This window comes from Microcaecilia unicolor, chromosome 11, assembly GCF_901765095.1.
Source record: "Microcaecilia unicolor chromosome 11, aMicUni1.1, whole genome shotgun sequence".
Classification (NCBI taxonomy): Eukaryota; Metazoa; Chordata; class Amphibia; order Gymnophiona; family Siphonopidae; genus Microcaecilia; species Microcaecilia unicolor.
In genome coordinates, this window is record NC_044041.1 from 17,329,230 (window position 1) to 17,349,731 (window position 20,502).

Here is a 20,502-nt window from a genome sequence, read left to right on the forward strand (position 1 = left end):
AAATAAATTAAATTAATAAATATTGTAACCAGGGTCCTCCTTCCACGTGGGGGCCAGGGCTAACCCTGCTTAGCTTAGCTGTCTCCCTCCAAGGTATGGGATTAAAACCACCTCTCCTCTGTCTGGTAATGGTCCCGGTCTGGCCGCTCTCCGGCTGAGCCTTTTTCCTGCTCACGGCAGGGTCACACAAACTCAGCATTCTCATGGTTTCTTGAAAACACAGGTTTTTATTTTCTCAGGACCCTTTTCTTCAATACAGCCTTAGTCTTCACTTAGTTTCATCACCAACAATGAAAGATTCCGTTCAGGTTTTCACATTCCACATTCATTGGCTTCCGATCAGGTACCGCATTCAATTCAAGCTTCTGCTACTAACCTACAAATGTACTCGATCTGCAGCCCCTCCTTACCTCTCAACCCTCATCTCCCCTTATATTCCTACCCGTAACCTCCGCTCTCAAGACAAATCCCTCCTTTCAGTACCCTTCTCCACCACCGCCAACTCCAGGCTCCGCCCTTTCTGTCTCGCCTCACCCAACGTATGGAACAAACTCCCCGAGGCCATACGCCAGGCCCCCTCCCTGCCCATCTTCAAATCTCTGCTTAAAGCCCACCTCTTCAACGTCGCCTTCGGCACCTAACCTCTACACCTCTACCTAGGAAATCTAGACTGCCCAACTTGACATTTCGTTCTTTAGATTGTAAGCTCCTTTGAGCAGGGACCTTCCTTCTTTGTTTATTTTGTACAGCGCTGCGTAACCCTAGTAGCGCTCTAGAAATGTTAAGTAGTAGTAGTAGTAGTGGGCCTGGGCCCACCCAATTTCGGGTCAGGCCCGCCCAGCAGCAAAGTTCCTGACGGCGATTCCAGTTGCAGCGATTCCCACACGCTGCCTGCCAGTGCCGGCTGCTGCTCAATCTCCTTGCGCTACTAAGCGCTAACCCGGAAGTCTCTCACTTCCGGGTTAGCGCTTAGTAGCGCGAGGAGATTGTTGAGTGGTAGCCGGCAGGCAGCGTGTGGGAATCGCCGTCAGGAACTTTGCAGCTGGGTGGGCCTGCAAGGAGGATGAGATGATGCAGCTGCAGAGGTGGGGGGGGGGGGGGGGAAAGATGTCGCATGGGGGAGGGAAGACGGGGGGGGGGAGACACAGCAGCTGCACAGGGAGAAGGGAAGCTGGAAAGAAAGATGCTGCACAGGGGGGAGGGAAGATGGAAAGATGAGGCTTGGTTGGTGGGTGAGGGAGATGCAGCAAAGGGGTGGAGGGGTGAGGAAGGAAGAAGTCTTGGCTGTGTATGAGGTGAAGGGGAGGACACATGACATGCTGCATACAGAGGGGATAGGTGGGGAGGGGGAGAAATGGTGGGTATAGTGGTGGAGGGAGGGCGGAGCAGAGAAAATTTTGTGCCCACCCACTTTGGGCTCAGGCCCACCCAAAACTGGCTGTCTGGCTACGCCACTGTCACATTCACCTTCTCAACACAGTTCAATCTTAATTCAGAATACCACAAAGCAGTAAATCCTTGCCTTGTTCCCAATTGTAGCATAACCCTCACAGGCACTATCTTCTAATCTCAGATAGTTAATGGGTTAGCTTTCTCCACCAGCTCCTTCCCCACTGTATGATTTTCTCTTCTCCAACTGTCCACAGTTTTGGCCATACTGACGCCACAAAACCCTTTACCTTTCCTGCTGGAGTCTGAGCAAGACCTGAGACCTCCATGCACTCCTCCTCACCCTCTTCCCCTACTTCCTCTTTATCCCATTCCATGTCTTCCTCCGCCCCGGGTTCCCCCAGCTGCTGCTCATTCCCTTGACCAGAACTCATTTCCCAATCATTCACTCCTCCCTCCATTTCCTGAGAGTCCTGCTGGTGTCCCAGTGGTTTCTGGGGATGGTAGTTTCTTCCCCTAACTAGTGGTTTCACTGGCGCTTTGGCCACTAGAGGGCGAACTTTTTGTCTAGGTCTAGGAGGAATAGGAGAGTCATTACACCTTAAGGGAAAACTTCTCCCCCGTCCCTGTTTCGGCACTACCGGAACTAGACTCCTTTCAGACCTGGATGCCTGGATGTCCAACCGCCACCTGAAGCTAAACATGGCCAAAACCGAGCTCCTTGTCTTTCCACCCAAACCCACCTCTCCTCTTCCTCCACTCTCTATCTCAGTTGATAACACCCTCATCCTCCCCGTCCCATCTGCCCGCAACCTCGGAGCCATCTTCGACTCCTCCCTCTCCTTCTCTGCCCATATCCAGCAGATAGCCAAGACCTGTCGCTTCTTCCTCTTCAACATCAGCAAAATTCGCCCTTTCCTATCTGAGCACACCACACGAACTCTCATCCAAGCTCTCATTACCTCTCGCCTTGACTACTGCAACTTGCTCCTCACCGGCCTCCCACTTAGCCATCTATCCCCCCTTCAATCCGTCCAGAACGCTGCCGCATGTCTTATATTCCGCCAGAACCGATATACTCACATCACCCCTCTCCTCAAGTCACTTCACTGGCTTCCGATCAGATACCGCATTCAATTCAAGATTCTCCTCCTTACCTACAAATGCACCCGGTCTACTGCTCCTCACTACCTCTCTACCCTCATCTCCCCCTATGTTCCCGCCCGTAAACTCCGCTCCCAGGACAAATCCCTCCTTTCAGTTCCCTTTTCCACCACTGCCAACTCCAGGCTCCGTTCATTCTGCCTTGCCTCACCCTATGCCTGGAACAATCTTCCTCAACCCCTACGCCAAGCCCCCTCCCTACCCATCTTCAAATCTCTGCTTAAAGCTCACCTCTTCAATGCTGCTTTCGGCACCTAACCTTCCGTGAAATATAGCATGCCCTATTAGTCGGACTCTACACTTGTCTTTGACTGTACACTTGTCTCTAGATTGTACACCTGTCTTTTAGATTGTAAGCTCCTTGAGCAGGGACTGTCCTTCTATGTTTGAATTGTACAGCGCTGCGTAACCCTGGTAGCGCTTTAGAAATGTTAAATAGTAGTAGTAGTAAACCCCTCACAATATGTATGGTGCTGAATGTAAGGCTATCTCCACACCAAAGTTTTGGCACGGAAAAGCATTCTTACAGAGGCAAGGCACCAAAACAGGGCAAAAATGGCAGGTCTACGTGAAAACACACTTCCATGCCTATTTACAGAATAGCAGCTAAGTGGTTTCTGTGCAGATCTGCAAAAAGGGATGTAACGATAGGAGGGATATGGGTGGGTCACGAATGTTCCCTGAAAATGCGCACAGTGTTATAGAATAACGAATGGCAGGATTTACAGCTGGTTTCAGTTGGTGTAACTTCTCACACCCAAATTTGAGCGTGGATCCTGGCGCTACACACTATTCTGTAAAGGGCTCCAATCCCGGAACGCCCATTAATCAATACCGTTCAGTGCCGATTTTCTTTTTTTTTTTTGTGTGTGTGCCTAATTTTGAGTACCATTTACTGAATTCTGCCCCAAGTGTCTTTTAAACTGCTAATTCATGGTTACATAGCTTTTTAAACAAAATTACTACTACTACTTATCATTTCTATAGCGTTACTAGACGTACAAAGTACCAGTGGACCCCCAAAGTCATTATCAAAGGGAAACTTCCTGCAGAATTTCCCCAGTGAAAGTTCACATGCAGCAAGGATCGCAGAAACTTTCCTACCCACTTACTTTCCATCTGTTTCCATCGAGCATTAGAGCCTTCTCTTTGCCTGAGATCACCTCTCTATTCACCATAACATTTACTTCCAGTACTGATTACGAAATGTGAGTTTGCTGTTTGTTTCAATTTTTAACACTAGGGAGTTGCTTGGAGGGGAAATGTATTGGCCTGTCCTTCTGTCTACGAGCTGGATTCCAGCAGCTGTGCAGCTCTTAACACTTCCTTGGTTTCCTGAAAGCCCTCGATATCTCTTGATCGATAGACAAGAGGAAGAAAAATGTTCCAAAGGTAAGTTGTAAAAACATAACCTAAGAATATTGATTTTTAGGGATATGTAGATCTGTTCTTTCCATCCTATATGAACCAGCTGGAAGGACAGACAATACTGACCATCAATATGCTCTCTTGGCTGATACATCCCATCACCCTGAATATGACAATCTGGGCTGTGGGTTGCTGCACCATCAGTTGTGTAATCAAGGGCATTATTACAGCCAATAAAGTATGTCAATACACTAGAAAATCTCCAGCCAGGCTTATGTTCGGTAATATCTCCAAGAATGAATATTGCCCTTGCTTTTGAACAGCCTCCCAAGGAAGGCTAGACGGCAGCAGCCATATCCGTTTTTTAAAGCAGTGGCGTAGCCAAGGGTGGGCTTGGGTGGGCCCAGGCCCACCCACTTTGGGTTCAGGCCCATCCAGTAGCAGCATACCTATGATGTGGCTGGCAGGGATCCCCAAGCCCTACCAGCCGAAAACTCCCAACAAGTGTCCCTCCTGCATCCTTGTAAGTAGCAGATCTTTGCCTGCAGTGTGCAGTGACATACATACTGCTCGCACCGGCCCCACAGCCTTCCCTCTGATGTATTTCTGCCTAGGTGGAAACAGGAAGTTGCATGAGAGGGAAGGGTGTGGGGCCAACATGAGCAGTGTGTATTAGTTGCTGCTCGCTGCTGGTGAAAATCTGCTATTTAAAAGGTATGCGGGGGAGGGGGATGTTTGAGAGACCATATGGCATGCAGGCAAGAAGAGAGACCAAATCACCTTTGGGACGGGGCGAGGTTCTTCTGCCCACCCATCTTGGGCCCAGGCCCACCCAAAATTGGGTGTCTGGCTACGCCCCTGTTTTAAAGTAACTTGTAAAATAAATAGAGATTTTGGCAAACGTATTTTTGTAAACCACCTGTATTTAGAATTATGATGGGGAGTGAGTTTGTAGAAACTGTGCCTGTCTCATTGGTATATTAAATACTTTGTACTGTTAAGATGGCTTTATATTAATGATAGTTCCCTTTGGTGTTAGGATGTTTATTATATATGATTTGTATTTTATTTGAATTTAATGAGTACCCCTACAGACTGGGTTGCTTGGTTTTATGTTGCTGTTTTATTTTGGGTGGTATGAAGATTTGTTTTGTTTGACTGTTTTGGTTCTATTATGACATTTTTATATGTTTTTATTCTTTTGGTTTTATTATGACTTTTTAAAAAAAATATGTTTTTATTCTTTTTTTTATATATTTTATGCTCTACCTGTTGAGTTTTCATGTTTTAAAATGATAATTGCTTTTTTGTATTTTCATTGTTTTTGTTTGCACACTGCTTTGGACTTGAGCTGATTTGATCTTGGAAAAGCAGTGTATAAATTTGTTAATTAAATTAAATTAAATTTTGTTGTTGCTGCCCTCATCTTCTTGCCTGATATCTACTTTTGACATTTTTCAGCTTCCTATTCATGGCCCTCACTATCTTAGGAGAAGGAGCCAACAGGGCAATTGCCTATCTGGCTAGGTTAGGGGTGGTTAGAGGCCATATTTGGTCTGCTCTGACTAGCTAAGTAAGGGTTCCTTTTACCAAGCTGCAGTAAATGATGTGTGCTTTGGCCCCCTTTTTCTACAGCGGGTAAAAGGCTGGGTTTTGGGTTTTTTTTTACAGAAATAGCCGTGCAGTCATTTCAGGGGGAGCAGTTACTGCCATCCATTGAGGTAAGGGCTCCGATGCTAACCCAATGGTAACCGGCAGTGCTGCTGGGTAAACACTGGTGCTACAAAAATAAAACATGTTTGTAGCACCGGAAGTGGCGCACGCTGGAGGTGGAAATTACTGCCAGGCTGCTGCGGTAGCCCAGTGGTATTTCTGAATTAGCAAGCGGTAAGCCCGCGTTGGGCTTACCACCTCTTTGTAAAAAGACCCTCCCCCCCCAAACGCATAAATTTACAACAGCAAAAAGGCGTCCTAACTTAGGGGTCCTTTTAAAGTGGCCTCAGTACACCTTTGCATAGATTTTTTGCTGTGCGCAATCCCATTTTTACCACAGCACTAAAATGCTGATTTTCTATTTTTTTTTTATTAACGGCCATGCACTAATGTTTAATGTTGCCATAAGTGCACGACCATTAAAAAAAAATCACCACATGAGCACTTACCAACACCTATTTTGGAGATGGTAAGGGCTCATGTGGTAATCCTGCCCTAACCAGTTAGCGGCACTTTTACCAAGCGCAGTTTAAAGGGTATTACTGCAGGGTGCTTTGAGGCATGCTACCCATAGCTTAGTGAAAGGGACCCTAACTTCTGGAAGCAGCATTGATCCTGAGCGCACTCTCCCTGCTCTTTTCATGCATGGGGATGTGTTGGGTGGATGGGTTTTGGAGTGCGTGGAAGCCAACCAGCGTAGGATGAAGTATAATATCTTATATGTTTGGTGGTATAAAAGGGGTCCGTTTACTAAGCCCCACAAGCGCCTACACGCACTCAATGCATGCCAGTTCCAAGTTACTGCCCAGCTGCTGCATGGCCTGGACGGTAATTTCATTTTTGACGTGCGTCAGAAAATAGGTTTATTTTCTGGCGCATGGGTGGTAACCGGCATTTGGACACGCATTGACCATTACCGCCTGGTTAACACTTGAGACTTTACCGCTAAGTCAATGGCTGGCGGTAAGGGCTCAGACCCAAAATGGGCATGCACCAATTTTCATTTTGTCGCACGTCCATTTTCGGCCCCCTCCCCCACCCACAAAAAAGGCAGTTTTTACAGGTGCGCTAAAAAATGATCCTGCGAGCAGCCAGAACACACGCCTACACTACTGCAGGACATTTTTCAGCGCACCTTAGTACTGTAAAAAGACCCCTAAATTTTTTAAAGAAATAAAGAAATACATACATATTTGTTAGTGTCCAGTTTCTTTACTAAAGTGCCTTTACAAAAGCTTGCACAAAATCACTGATGCACATTAACCTATGAATGAACACCAATACAGTCAATTTCCTTACGTTAGAACATTCTAACGGAGGATACAATTGGTTTTTTTACACAAATGTGTGAAACGAATGAAAACATTTTCCCAGGGCACATCCCCTACGACAAAGTACTATGACTTAATGGGACCACGTGTGCCAATGTTACCCACAAGAAGATAGAAGGTTAGTGAGCGGTTAGTGGTTAGTGGATTTCAGGTATATGTTTTTGTTTCAAAAGCTTTGAAGGCATTTCAAGGTCTTGCACGTTACCAAGCTGAGATGGAAGACATGCAGAAAGAAAGTTTGGCTTTACATGGCGAAAAGCCAAAGAAATCATGGGAACTGTTTACCGATCGGACTGTAAGATGGCAGCTGGTCACTGTCATTTTAATATCTGCAGCCCAACAACTCAGTGGAATTAATGCGGTGAGTATATTCATTTCCTCTTTAAGGCTCCGGTGTACTGAAGGTTTCTTCCCATTTTGGGAATCATTTTATTAAGTCTCTTATAAAATACCGTGTGATGTAAAAGTACATCCAATTTATCTACTGTCCCCTCGCAATGTATCCTTGAGTTCAGGGCTGCTGAGAGACATGGCCAGGCCTGGGACAGAACCGGACAGCCGCAAGCCACCTCCCCCTTACTTGCACTGCTGCCCCACTCACTCATACCACTGCCTCCGTGGGGGGCCCAGGCCAGCAAGCCACTCACAGCCCCCCCCCCCCACGCTTGTATTGCGGATCCCGTACCTTTTTGTCTTTGCCTCCAAGGGGAAGCCCATGCTGGCAAGCTGCTTCCTGTGCCTTCTCCCACAGTCTGTCCTCTCCTGCTCCTGTCTGTGCTGGGAGTCAGGACCCAGATGATTGCAGAAACGCGATATCGCACTAATGCCATCATCCGGGTCCTGGCGGAAGCAGGCAACAAGAAGAAGCTTGCCGGCGCCACCCGCTTCCCTCCTTGGAGGCTGGGCCCGGGGAATTTTGTCCCTCCCTGTCCCCAGTGGGGCGCCAGGGGAGCGGCCGCTCTCCCAAACGGAGTTCTGCTGGCGCCGGCGCCTATTTTTTTTCATTATGCAGCACTGAAAATGTGCGCCGATGGAGGTCCGCTCTCGCTCCCCCTGCGCCGTCAACCTGGCTGAACCTGGCTACACTTCTGCCTGCCCCCCCCCACACCCTCTTGGCGGCCCTGCTCAAGTTATATGTAATGTCTTTGCTTGCATATATGTTGCGTTATTTCTTCCCCTATCCCCATGTTAGTATTGTGTATGTTTTTATTATTGTTTTGTGATGATGTTATTGTAATTGGTGTGCCATAAGTATTGTATTTACTGGCTTGCTGTCATGGATCCCTGAAAGAATGATTTCAAATCATGCTTCTCTGTTGGATCATTTTTCTACCAATTATGTTGGAGGTTACTGTGGCTTTTAAGGTTAAGTAATTTTGATAAAAGTTATAGAAAAAGCTACAAAAGTGTATTGAACCAATGATTTATATATTTCGAGCAAGTTTGACAGTGGAAATTTTTATCCATTGGTCCTATATGTGGCCAGTACGTAAAACCCTTTACTACTACTACTACTACTACAAATCATTTCTATAGCGCTACCAGTCGTACGCAGCGCTTCACAATTGAACATGAACAAAAGACAGTCCCTGCTCAAAAGAGCTTACAATCTAAATCAGGACAGACAGACAGGACCAATAAGGGATAAGGGTAGGACAGACAGATAGGACACATAGGAATGATTCTAAATGGAATGTTGCTACTATTGGAGATTCTGTTGCTACTATTTGAGATTCTACATGGAATGTTGATGTTGCTATTCCGCTAGCAGCATTCCATGTAGAAGCCTGCCCTTGCAGATCAGCAATGCGGCCACGCAGGCTTCTGTTTCTGTGCATTTTTGCCTGAAACTGAACTGAATCATAACCGAACCTGGATTTTGGGTCGGTTCCAGTGCCAAAGTCGAAACCAAAACTGAAATTCAGCCGGCTTCTAGATGTCCTTGAACATAGTACCTTCATTTCTTCTGAAGGTGATGCTTCCGTTCCATGTGGATCAGAAAATTTGTTTTTCCCCACTGGAGGATTGGAGGCTTCACAAGCTGAATGTCTGGTGAATTACCACTGTCCATCTTGGTCTCTCTTCCCTTTTCCTTCTTACCCTGTTCCTTCTCCCCTATATAATGTAATTGTAATTGATTCACCTGTGCATTGTAAGCCGCTTTGAGTCTGCTTCACGTGGAAAAAAGTGGGGTATAAATGTTCATAAATAAATAAATGTAGCATACCTTTGCAGAGAACACCTATAAATTAATCTGATAAAAGGGTTTTTTGGGTGGTGGGGTTTGCACTTCATGTTCTACTGCAATGACTTTTAAGGCAAATAGAATAATTGCATTGTTGGACCATATTCTGTTGCAGATTTACTTTTATGCTGGCTATATTTTTACACAAGCTGGGATCCCTGCAGAAAACATACCTTATGTTACGTTGGGCACAGGGGCCTGCGAATGCATCACTGCTTTAACATGTGTAAGTAGAAACAGAATCCGTGGCTGAACCCTTAGGCGGTCTTCATAAGGGCCTGATTATAGAAGGGGGAAATTCTCATTCAAATGGCATCATTGCATCTTTTTACTGAACTAATCTGAAACTTTTATAACTGGTTTTAAAGATTTTTACGCAGTCACTTTGTGTAACTCTCCTGCGGTCAGAACGCAGAAGAAAGATGGAATGGATCAGGGGAAACCTGAGATGGGAATGAGGTTTCATGTACAAAAACCTACTTTGCAAATCATTTTTATTTTAAGTATCAGAATAATCAGAACAATAACAATTCAGCAAGTCAAAAATACATCAAAGAAATGACATTGTAAATCGTACAAATATTTTCAGAAAGGCTATAGGACGGTGGTTCCCAAACCAGGTCCTGGAGGCACCCCAGCCAGTCAGGTTTTCAGGAAATCCACAATGAATATTCATGAAAGAGATTTGCATGCACTGACTCCACTGCATGCAAAGCTCTCTCATGAATATTCATTGTGAATATCCTGAAAACCTGACTGCCTGGGGTGCCTTCAGGAACAGTTTTGTGGGAACCACTGCTATAAGATATAGCCAATAACCAAGTCTGTATATATAGGAACCAGTAGCAACAGAGACAGAGAATGAAGAGCAAACAGAAGAGATAAACTCTAAATAAGAGAACTCGGAGGTCAGGAAGGGAAGCTCAGTCCACAAAACGCTACAGGTAGATATGATAGAACACAAAACGTGTAGCAAAAGGAAACGTTTGTATATAAATCAAAACAGTGGCATCAGGGCCGCCGAGAGACGGGGCCAGGGCAAGGCTGCCCCCGGGGCCCCGCCCCCCCTCAGTCCACCACCAGGCCCCGCCCCCTGAATTCAAATCATAGCGCTTCACCTCGACCTCGCTCCGTGTGAAAGAAGCGCAGCAGCGGCAGTCTACAGATCGCCTCCCTTCGGGCCTTCCCTCCCTGTGTCCCGCCCTCGTCTGACGTAACTTGCGCGAGAGCAGGACACAGGGAGGGAAGGCCCGAAGGGAGGCGATCTGCAGACTGCCGCTGCTGCGCTTCTTTCTCATGGAGCGAGGTCGAGGTGAGGCGCTAGGATTTGAATTCAGGGGGGCCCGGCCCGGTGGTGGACGGAGGGGGGCGGGTGGAGAGGACTGCGGCGCCGGGCGCCCCTTGAAGGCCGGGGCCCGGGGAATCTTGTCCCTCCTGCCCTCCCCCCGTCTCAGCGACCCTGAGTGGCATCTGTCAACAGGCTAAGTTAAGGGGCCTCAAAAAAACAAAGAGAGTATCTCCAGGGTTTGCATTTCTGTTGCCAGACTAATCTTTCCATTCCAGAAGTTCTCCAAAAGCGTTTGGAGGGCAATGAAGTGCAACCTTTGGCTGTAAGTAACAACTGCCTGGTCAGATCTAAATAGTTATGAAAAGCTAAATGTTGTGGAGGCATTCCAAGGAGGATGAAATCTGGGTCTAGTGGAATATCAATCTGAAGTGCATTGGAAATGTAATTAAGTGTCATTTTCCACACATATGTGCTGTATCTCCGTGGGTGGGGCATCCACTCCAACATTTAAAAAAAACCTACTTACGATTTCCTGTTTTACTCAAACTCCTCCAAATTCTATAAAGTTGGGAACCCATATTTACACTGAGCACACAAATTTACGCATGCAAGTTATAGAATAGGAGTAACTTGTGTGCATAAATTATTAAAATAATAAAGAGCTAATTGAGGTTAATGAGCAATAGACCATAAATGGTCTTAATTGGCGTGCAGCAGCAGCAGCTAAGAAAGCAAATAGAATGTTAGGAATTATTAGGAAAGGAATGGAAAACAAAAATGAGGACATTATAATGTCTTTGTATCGCTCCATGGTGCGACCGCACCTCAAATACTGTGTGCAGTTCTGGTCACCGCATCTCAAAAAAGATATAATGGAATTAGAAAAGGTACAGAAAAGGGCGACGAAAATGATAAAGGGGATGGGACAATTTCCCTATGAAGGAAGGCTAAAGCGGCTAGGACTCTTCAGCTTGGAGAAAAGACGGCTGAGGGGAGATATGATAGAGGTCTATGAAATACTGAGTGGAATGGAATGGGTAGACGTGAATCGCTTGTTTACTCTTTGCAAAAATACTAGGACTAGGGGGCACACAATGAAGCTACAAAGTAGTAAATTTAAAATGAATCTGAGAAAATATTTCTTCACTCAACATGTTAAGTAGAGAGGTGTGGTAGCCGTGTTAGTCCACTCTTAAGGTTATCAATAGAAATCAAACAAAATAAAACATGGAAAAGAAAATAAGATGATACCTTTTTATGTTTCAACATTTTTATTGACCAACCGATACAGAAATAAAATTTTGCACATATGAATCTACAAAGCCCATTATCGTCTGTGATTATTATCAGCATCAAACATTATTTTCCCCCCCCCCTTTTCACCCTCTCCCTCCCTCCCTCCCCCTTCTTTCCAATGATACCATCCATTTGTTTACTCCTTCACCCCTCCCTCCCCAATCTCCCTCCTGGCTTGTATTCTGATAGCCCTGAGAGATCCCTTCCCCTCCCTCCCACCCCCCCTGCTGTCTTTTGACTACAGAATATGTGTGATCAGAATTATCTTTAACTTTCAGGGTGTCGCATTATGCCAATTAAGTAGTATACTACGTCCTCTAGGGCTTAATACCTCCAAATAAGGGCCCCATATCTGTTTAAATTGTGCATATCTCTTCGGGGAGCCCCTTGCCTCCCGTGCTTCCCATGTGGCTAAAAGGTGCACCTGATTTCTCCAGTGCCAGTAAGCCGGCGACTCCGGAGCCGTCCAATACTGCAGAACAGTTTTCCGCGCCACCAAGCTAAGCTTACGGCATAAGGTACGTGCCCCCGCTGAGTGTGTCCTGAAGGCCCCTTTGGTGTCCAATACAAAGTGATCCCAAGTTCCCGTTACTGATGAACCTAGCATCCTGGACAAGAATCTCTCAACCTGTGTCCAGAAAGCCCTTACCCCTGGACATGCCCAAAACGCATGGAACAATGTGTGCGGGGTTTGACTACACTTATTGCAACTCGCTCCTTGCGGGGCGCCTATATGTGACAACTGTTGCCCTGACATATATGCCCGCATGATTGTCCTATAGCCACACTCACGTAGCCTTTCATCTGACGTAAGGGTTGCTATTCCTTTCAGCATGGTTCCCCCTTCCCAGCCCACCAGGGTTCTCCCTGCCTCCTGTTCCCATCTACCTTTTATAACTTCATAATTCTTTGCAGGAGGTCCCCGACGGGTCAATGCTTTATGAAGTGCCGACACTGACAGGCCTGTTGCTTCTATCTCTTGAAAAAAGTCCCTTACTTTTTGCCCCAAACCCTGTCTCAGCATATGTTGATCTAACGCCGATATATAATGTTTAATTTGGACATACGCGAACTTATTCCAGATGATACCTTTTTTATTGGACATAACTTAATACATTTCTTGATTAGCTTTCGAAGGTTGCCCTTCTTCCTCAGATCGGAAATAAGCAAATGTGCTAGCTGACAGTGTATATAAGTGAAAACATTCAAGCATTACTATGACAGTAAAATAGATACCATTGGAGATTCTACATGGAATGTTGCTACTATTGGAGATTCTACATGGAATGTTGCTATTCCACTAGCAACGTTCCATGTAGAAGGCTGCGCAGGCTTCTGTTTCTGTGAGTCTGACGTCCTTAACGTACGTGCAGGACGTCAGACTCACAGAAGCAGAAGCCTGCGCGGCCACATAGGTGATCCGCAAGGGCCGACTTCTACATGGAATGTTGTTAGTGGAATAGCAACATTCCATGTAGAATCTATAGAAATCAAACAAAATAAAACATGGAAAAGAAAATAAGATGATACCTTTTTTATTGGACATAACTTAATACATTTCTTGATTAGCTTTCCAAGGTTGCCCTTCTTCCTCAGATCGGAAATAAGCAAATGTGCTAGCTGACAGTGTATATAAGTGAAGCTTCAAAGCAATTAAATGACAGTCTAGCAAGGTGGGGGTGGGTAGGAGGTATGCATGGGTACATCAAAGCATTTCATTTCATTGATAGTCTAACAGGATAGGTGTGGGTAGTTGAGAGGAGAGTGATAAACAGAGAAATACAACTTTATGGTTTATAATGGGCTAGAAAACCTAGATCCTTGTTAAGTCCTGTCTGTTGGGCATCAACATATTCAATCATTCTGACTTCAAAGGTCTTACGTTCCTGTATTGTTTTAAAGTTACCTTTCACTCAACATGTAATTAAACTCTGAAATGAATTGCCAGAGAATTTAGTAAAAGCAGTTAGCTTAGCGGGGTTTAAAAACTATTTGGCTAACTTCCTGAAAGAAAAGACCGAAGGTCCATCAAGCTCAGCATCCTGCTTCCAACAGTGGCCAATCCAGGTTACAAGTACACAGGAAGATCCCAAAACAGTGTAATACATTTTATGCTGCTTATCCTAGAAATAAGCAGTGGATTTTCCCCAAGTCCATTTTAATAATGGCTTAAGGACGTTTCTTTTAGGAAGCTATGCACAGAACGGCGATATCTCATTGCTGCATTGTGGATGTTGCCAGTGCTACTCAGCTTCAGATCTCTCCATTTTGTGCATCAGATCTTTTCACCCAGAATTGCTCAAGAATAACCCATTGACCCCCGAGGCAGGCGCTGTGCACTGAAACTTGGCCCGTGTCAGGTCATTAATACAAGATTGGCGTTCAAGCTATTAAAAGGATTTGTGTCTCTATTTTGAAGACTCTTAGTGCTTTCCTTCTGCTATAATTCTGCAGACAAACATTTTCCAAAGACGGGAAGGTGATAGAACCGGAGGACATGAATTGAGGTTGAAAGGGGGCCGACTCAGGAATAATGCCAGGAAGTATTTTTTCACTGAGAGGGTGGTAGATACCTGGAATACTCTCCCGCGGGAGGTAAATGAGATGCAAACAGTAATGGAATTCAAAAGTGCCTGGGATAAACCCAAAGGAATCCTGTTTAGAAGGAATGGATCCAAAGAAGCTTAGCAGAGACTAGGTAGCAACACTGGTAATTGGGAAGCAAAGCCAGTACTGGGCAAAATTCTATGGTCTGTGCCCTGATGCCCTGTGCCCTGGAGGAGTGGCCTAGTGGTTAGGGTGGTGGACTTTGGTCCAGGGGAACTGAGGAACTGAGTTCAATTCCCACTTCAGGCACAGGCAGCTCCTTGTGACTCTGGGCAAGTCACTTAACCCTCCATTGCCCCATGTAAGCCGCAATGAGTGGGGAAGTGCGGGGTACAAATGTAACTAAAATAAAAAATAAAAATCATGGCTGAATAGATTTGGATGGGCTGCAGTGGAGCTTTTCAGCAACAACTTCAGAAATTTAGACAAAGGACAGTGCCGGTCAAGTTTCTATGGTCTTTGCCCTGAAAATGTCAAGGACTAATCAAGATCAGGTTGATGCAGGGGCGTAGCTACTTTGGGGCCACGGGGGCCTGGGCCCCCATAGATTTGGCTGACAACCCTCTCAACCCCCCCTCCCGCTGTCGCCGTCTGCTACCTTTGCTGGCGGGGGACCCCAACCCTCGCCAGCTGAAGTCTTCTTCCTTCGTTTTGTTTCTGAGTCTGACGTCCTGCGTGTACAACGTGCAGGACGTCAGACTCAGAAGCAGAACGAAGGAAGAAAAGGACCTTGGCTGGCGGGGGTTGGGATCCCCTGCCAGCAAAGGTAGGCAATGGCGGGTGGACGGGGGGGGTCGAGAAGGTCGTCAGCAGGGGGTCGACAAAGTTGTTGTTGGTGGTGCTGGTGGTGGCGGGAGTGTCGGCAATGGCGGGGGGGGGGTGTCAGCAATGGCGGCGGGAGGGATCGACAGCACTGGGGGGTGGGGTTGGGCTAAAATGTGCTATGCCCCTGGGTTGATGTATCACATTATACCATATGTGATGAGTTTATTTTGTTGGGCAGACTGGATGGACCGTACAGGCCTTTATCTGCCATCATCTGCTATGTTACTCTGTAAAGTTCTCCCTTTCTCTTTTTGGAGTATTGAATCCCAGCTGCTGTAAAATGACCCCCTATGGCTGCAGAGACGAGTGGCGGGCTTCGTATGTTTCTCCCTGCTTAATGTGAAAAAGGCAATGAGAATTTCAGATTTAGTTCATGATAAGTTACACTCAGGTACGGTTGGTATTTCCCTGTCCCCAGAGGGCTTACAGTCTAAGCCTGGACCTCAGGCAATAGAGGGTTAAATGAGTTGCCTGAGTCCACAAGGAGCTACAGCAGGATTTGAACAGGTTCTCAAGCTGTTTCTTCACTCCTGCTTGTTATGCATAAAAATTAATTAGTGAAATTGCTTTTCTTGTTTTAGGGTCTCCTTATTGATTTTGTGGGAAGGCGAGTTCTCATTATTGGTGGCTATACCCTGATGGCGTTCTGGTGTATCGTGTTAACACTTACATTGACGTATCAGGTACTTAAACCTCATGTCTTCTTCAATGGGATTTTGATATCTTTGTCCATAAAGGTTAAATAGAGAATGTATGCTGTGGATTGAATTTCTCAGCCCCCCCCTCCCCCATCAACAGAAGCAATATTTACTTTTTATTCTATATCTCAACTCTCCTACCTGCATAAATTAAATCACCTTTCTGTACTTCATAAATTATTTTTTTTAAGTTTTAGCAGCTGTTTGATGCTCAGCTACATCCAGTTCATCATTCAGCTGCTTTTTGTACCCAACCAGCACAATGCTCTCCTGCTGCAGACAAAGTCGTAGGTTAAGTTTGAGGTACCATAAAAGCTAGATCACCAGCCTAGACCCAAGAACGCATCGCCTTCAAAATCTGCACCCTGGTTCACAAAATCATCTACAGAGAAGCCCCGAGTTACACGACAGACTTGATCGACTTACCAATTAGAAATACACCCGAATCAACACGATCTTATCTAAATCTGCACTACCCAAGCTGCATCTAGTTTTTCCTACATAAGCACACAACTGTGGAACGCATTACCAAAAGCCTTGAAAACGACGTATGACCACCTAAACTTCCGGAAATCACTAAAAACCAACCTGTTTAAAAAGGCATTCCTTACCGATCCAACTTAAATGCCTAATCTCTGCAACACAACCAAACTCAAGCACGTAATGGACATAACACAACTCTTCCGTTCTCCGACTCCCTAATGTGGCTGTGCCACATGAACTTGATCTTACCACATCACCCTGTATTTGTTCACACCGGAGCCTGCAAATGTCTCTCTCGACAGTCACAGAATTCTCACTGTTTCGTTACTTCATCAGGAGAGGATATGCAGAAACATTCATCTTGGAACGTGGAAGTTGAATGTTTCTGCATATCCTCTCCTGATGAAGCAACGAAACAGTGAGAATTCTGTGACTGTCGAGAGAGACTAATTACAACTTTGTGGGACTTTTTTTGAGGCTTTTTTGATACTACACTAATATTGGAAGTGCCTCATGGAAAGCGTGTATCGTTTTTTTTCTGTGGATGATGCTAAGTACTTCTTTCTTTTTTGTAGTTTTGATAATGTCCTATAGGGTCTCCCTTCAGTATAGTTTTTTGTTATTTTTTTGATAATCATTCTTCCGAAAATATACACAAAACGCTGATTTAGCACAATAGGTATTACTTGTGCATTTTGACAATTGATTTAGTAACGTGGAAGGGCATAATTGAACAAAAACGTCTATCTCCATGGGCGTTTATCTCCGAGAACGGGTCCGTGAAGGGGCGGACCGAACCGTATTTTCGAAAAAAATAGACGTCCATGTTTTATTCGACAATTTGTGAGCTGGGCGTTTTTGTTTTTCAGTGATAATGGAAAATGAAAGCGCCCAGCTCAAAAACGAATAAATCCAAGGCATTTGTTTGTGGGAGGGGCCAGGATTCGTAGTGCACTGGTCCCCCTCACATGCCAGGACACCAACCGGGCACCCTAGGGGGCACTTTTACAAAAACAAAAAAAAAGGTAAAAGAGCTCCCAGGTGCATAGCACCCTTCCCTTGGGTGTTGAGCCCCCCAAATGCCCCTCAAAACCCACCGCCCACAAGTCTACACCATTACTATAGCCCTAAGGGGTGAAGGGGGGCACCTACATGTGGGTACAGTGGGTTTGGGGGGCGGTTTGGAGGGCTCCCATTTACCAGCACAAGTGTAACATGTGGGGGGGGGATGGGCCTGGGTCCACCTGCCTGAAGTCCACTGCACCCCCTAATAACTGCTCCAGTGACCTGCATACTGCTGCCAGGGAGGTGGGTATGACATTTGAGGGTGAAAATAAAAAGTTGAGAAACGGCATATTTTGTGGTGGGAGGGGGTTTGTGACCACTGGGGGAGTCAGGGGAGGTCATCCCCGATTCCCTCCAGTGGTCATCTGGTCATTTAGGGCACTTTTTGGGGCCTTATTCGTGGAAAAACAGGGTCCAGGAAAAGTGCCCTAAATTCTCGCTAAAAACGCATATTTTTCTTCCATTATCGGCGAAAGGCGCCCATCTCTGATCGCCCAATAACCACGCCCCAGTTCCGCCTTCACCACGCCTTCGACACGCCCCCATCAACTTTGTCCGCATCCGCGACGGAGTGCAGTTGAAAACGTCCAAATTCGGCTTTCGATTATACCGCTTTATTCGTTTTTGTGAGATAAACGTCTATCTCCCGATTTGGGTCGCAATATAGACGTTTTTCTTTTTCAATTATAAGCTGGATAGTAACATAGTAGATGACGGCAGAAAAAGACCTGCACGGTTCATCCAGTCTGCCCAACAAGATAAACTCATATGTGCTACTTCTTGTGTATACCTTACCTTGATTTGTATCTGTAATTTTCAGGGCACAGACCGTAGAAGTCTTGCCCAGCACTAGCCCCGCCTCCCAAACACCAGCCCCGCCTCCCAATCTCGGCTAAGCTTCTGAGGATCCATTCCTTCTGAACAGGATCCCTTTATGTTTATCCCACGCATGCTTGAATTCCGCTACCGTTTTCATCTCCACCACCTCCCGCGGGAGGGCATTCCAAGTATCTACCACTCTCTCTCCGTGAAAAAATACTTCCTGACATTTTTCTTGATTTGTTACTATATCACCCTCTGTTTTTTTTTACTGCAGACTGTTTTTTTTCTCTCTATCAATAGAGTTTTCACTCTGCAGGTTTTTCGGAGGTCTTGGTTGGCCTGTGATGAAAGCCATTATAGGTGTGTGCGCTGAGTTGGTACCCTTGGCTTGTGAGGCCTGTATTTAGAATTACGCAAGACGTAACCTTTAATATATGCTCAAGTAATACAAGGTAAAATTATGTATCATACCTGATAATTTTCTTTCCATTAATCATAGCTGATCAATCCATAGACTGGTGGGTTGTGTCCATCTACCAGCAGGTGGAGATAGAGAGCAAACTTTTGCCTCCCTATATGTGGTCATGTGCTGCCGGAAACTCCTCAGTATGTCGATATCAAAGCTCCATCCGCAGGACTCAGCACTTAGAGAATTACACCCACGAAGGGACACTCTGCCCAGCTCACCACCGTCGAAACGGGGGAGGGGAATTAACCCAGCTCATCCCCACACAAGTGGGGGAGGGGAATCCGTCCAGCTCATCCCCGCGGAGCGGGGGAGGGACACCACACCCGCCGATGCGGGGGGATCTGGCTTATCCTGCAACCGCAACCGCGGGAGGAGCTGACTGACCCTAACACCGCCGAACCGGGAGGGGTACAAAGCTGCCCTACAGCCGCACGAAGCGGGAAGGAGTGCCGGCAGAATTTAAATCTCAATCCAGCCCCGTAAAACGGAGGGGAGAGGAATGCAGCAGCTCACTGTAACACAAACTCGTCTCAACTCTTGAAGAATCCAAGTGAAAGAAGAACTTGAACACGAAGTCCTCCTGAAGTAACTGAAGGCTAAACTTGAACCTAAAATTCAACCAGAATATAAACAGTACAGATATCTGGGAGGGGCTATGGATTGATCAGCTATGATTAATGGAAAGAAAATTATCAGGTATGATACATAATTTTACCTTCCATATCATCAAGCTGATCAATCCATAGACTGGTGGATGTACCGAAGCAGTACTCACCCAGGGCGGGACATAGAAATCCCTGACCGCAACACTGAAGCTCCAAACCGGGCCCTCCGCCCGAGCAGCCACAGTCAAGCGGTAATGCCTGGCAAAGGTATGGGCCTTCCCCGCGGCCACCTAAGCCGCTGCAATGGCTTCCTTGCCCATCTTGCCACTGTAGGCTTAGAAGCCTGCAGACCCTTACGAGGACCTGTAAACAGGACAACAGATGATCCGATTTCCGGAAATCATTGGTCACTTCCAAGTATCTGATGATGACTCGTCTCACATCCAGAAATTGAGAGCAGAGTATTCCTCTGGGTAGACCTCCCTACGAAAGGAAGGGAGACAGAGCTGCTGAATCACATGGAAGTGAAAAACAATCTTGGGCAGGAAGGAAGGCACTGTGCGAATAGTCACTCCTGCCTCAGTGAACTGCAGAAAAAGCTCTTGACATGAGAGTGCCTGGAGCTCGGAAACTCTTCTGGCTGAAGTGATAGCCACCAAAAAGACTGCTTTCAACGTCAGGTCTTTCAGAGATGCCCTCGACAAGGGTTCAAAAGGCGGCTTCTGCAATGCTCTTAGCACCAGGTTGAGATTCCACGCAGGTACCACTGAGTGCAGAGGAGGGCGCAGGTGATTAACTCCCTTGAGAAAGTGCACCACATCTGGCTGCGAAGCCAGGGAAGCACCCTTCAGGCGGCCCCTGAAGCAAGCCAGAGCCGCTACCTGAACTTTCAGGGAACTGAGCGACAGGCCTTTGTCCAGACCTTCTTGCAGGAACGCCAACACTGAAGAAATTGGAGCAGTGAAGGGAGAAGAAAGTGAGCCTGCTTCACACCACGCTGCAAAGATACGCCAAACCCTGGCATAAGCAGTAGAAGTAGAGCGCTTCCTCGCTCTCAGCATAGTGGCGATGACCTTGTCTGAGAAGCCCTTCTTTCTCAGACGCTGCCGCTCAATAGCCAGGCCGTAAGACCAA

General features: G+C 46.3%; 1 protein-coding gene across 1 annotated transcript in view; it reads left to right on the forward strand.

Annotated features, from left to right (window-relative positions):
- Positions 1 to 20,502, forward strand: part of LOC115480247 (solute carrier family 2, facilitated glucose transporter member 11-like) — a 61,849-nt gene that overhangs the window by 24,900 nt on the left and 16,447 nt on the right. Inside the window, exons 6-9 of the mRNA XM_030218779.1 lie at positions 3,797 to 3,945; positions 7,139 to 7,326; positions 9,326 to 9,436; positions 15,808 to 15,909. Coding sequence (XP_030074639.1) covers positions 3,797 to 3,945; positions 7,139 to 7,326; positions 9,326 to 9,436; positions 15,808 to 15,909 — 550 coding nt within the window. The remainder of the gene's footprint in view (positions 1 to 3,796; positions 3,946 to 7,138; positions 7,327 to 9,325; positions 9,437 to 15,807; positions 15,910 to 20,502) is intronic.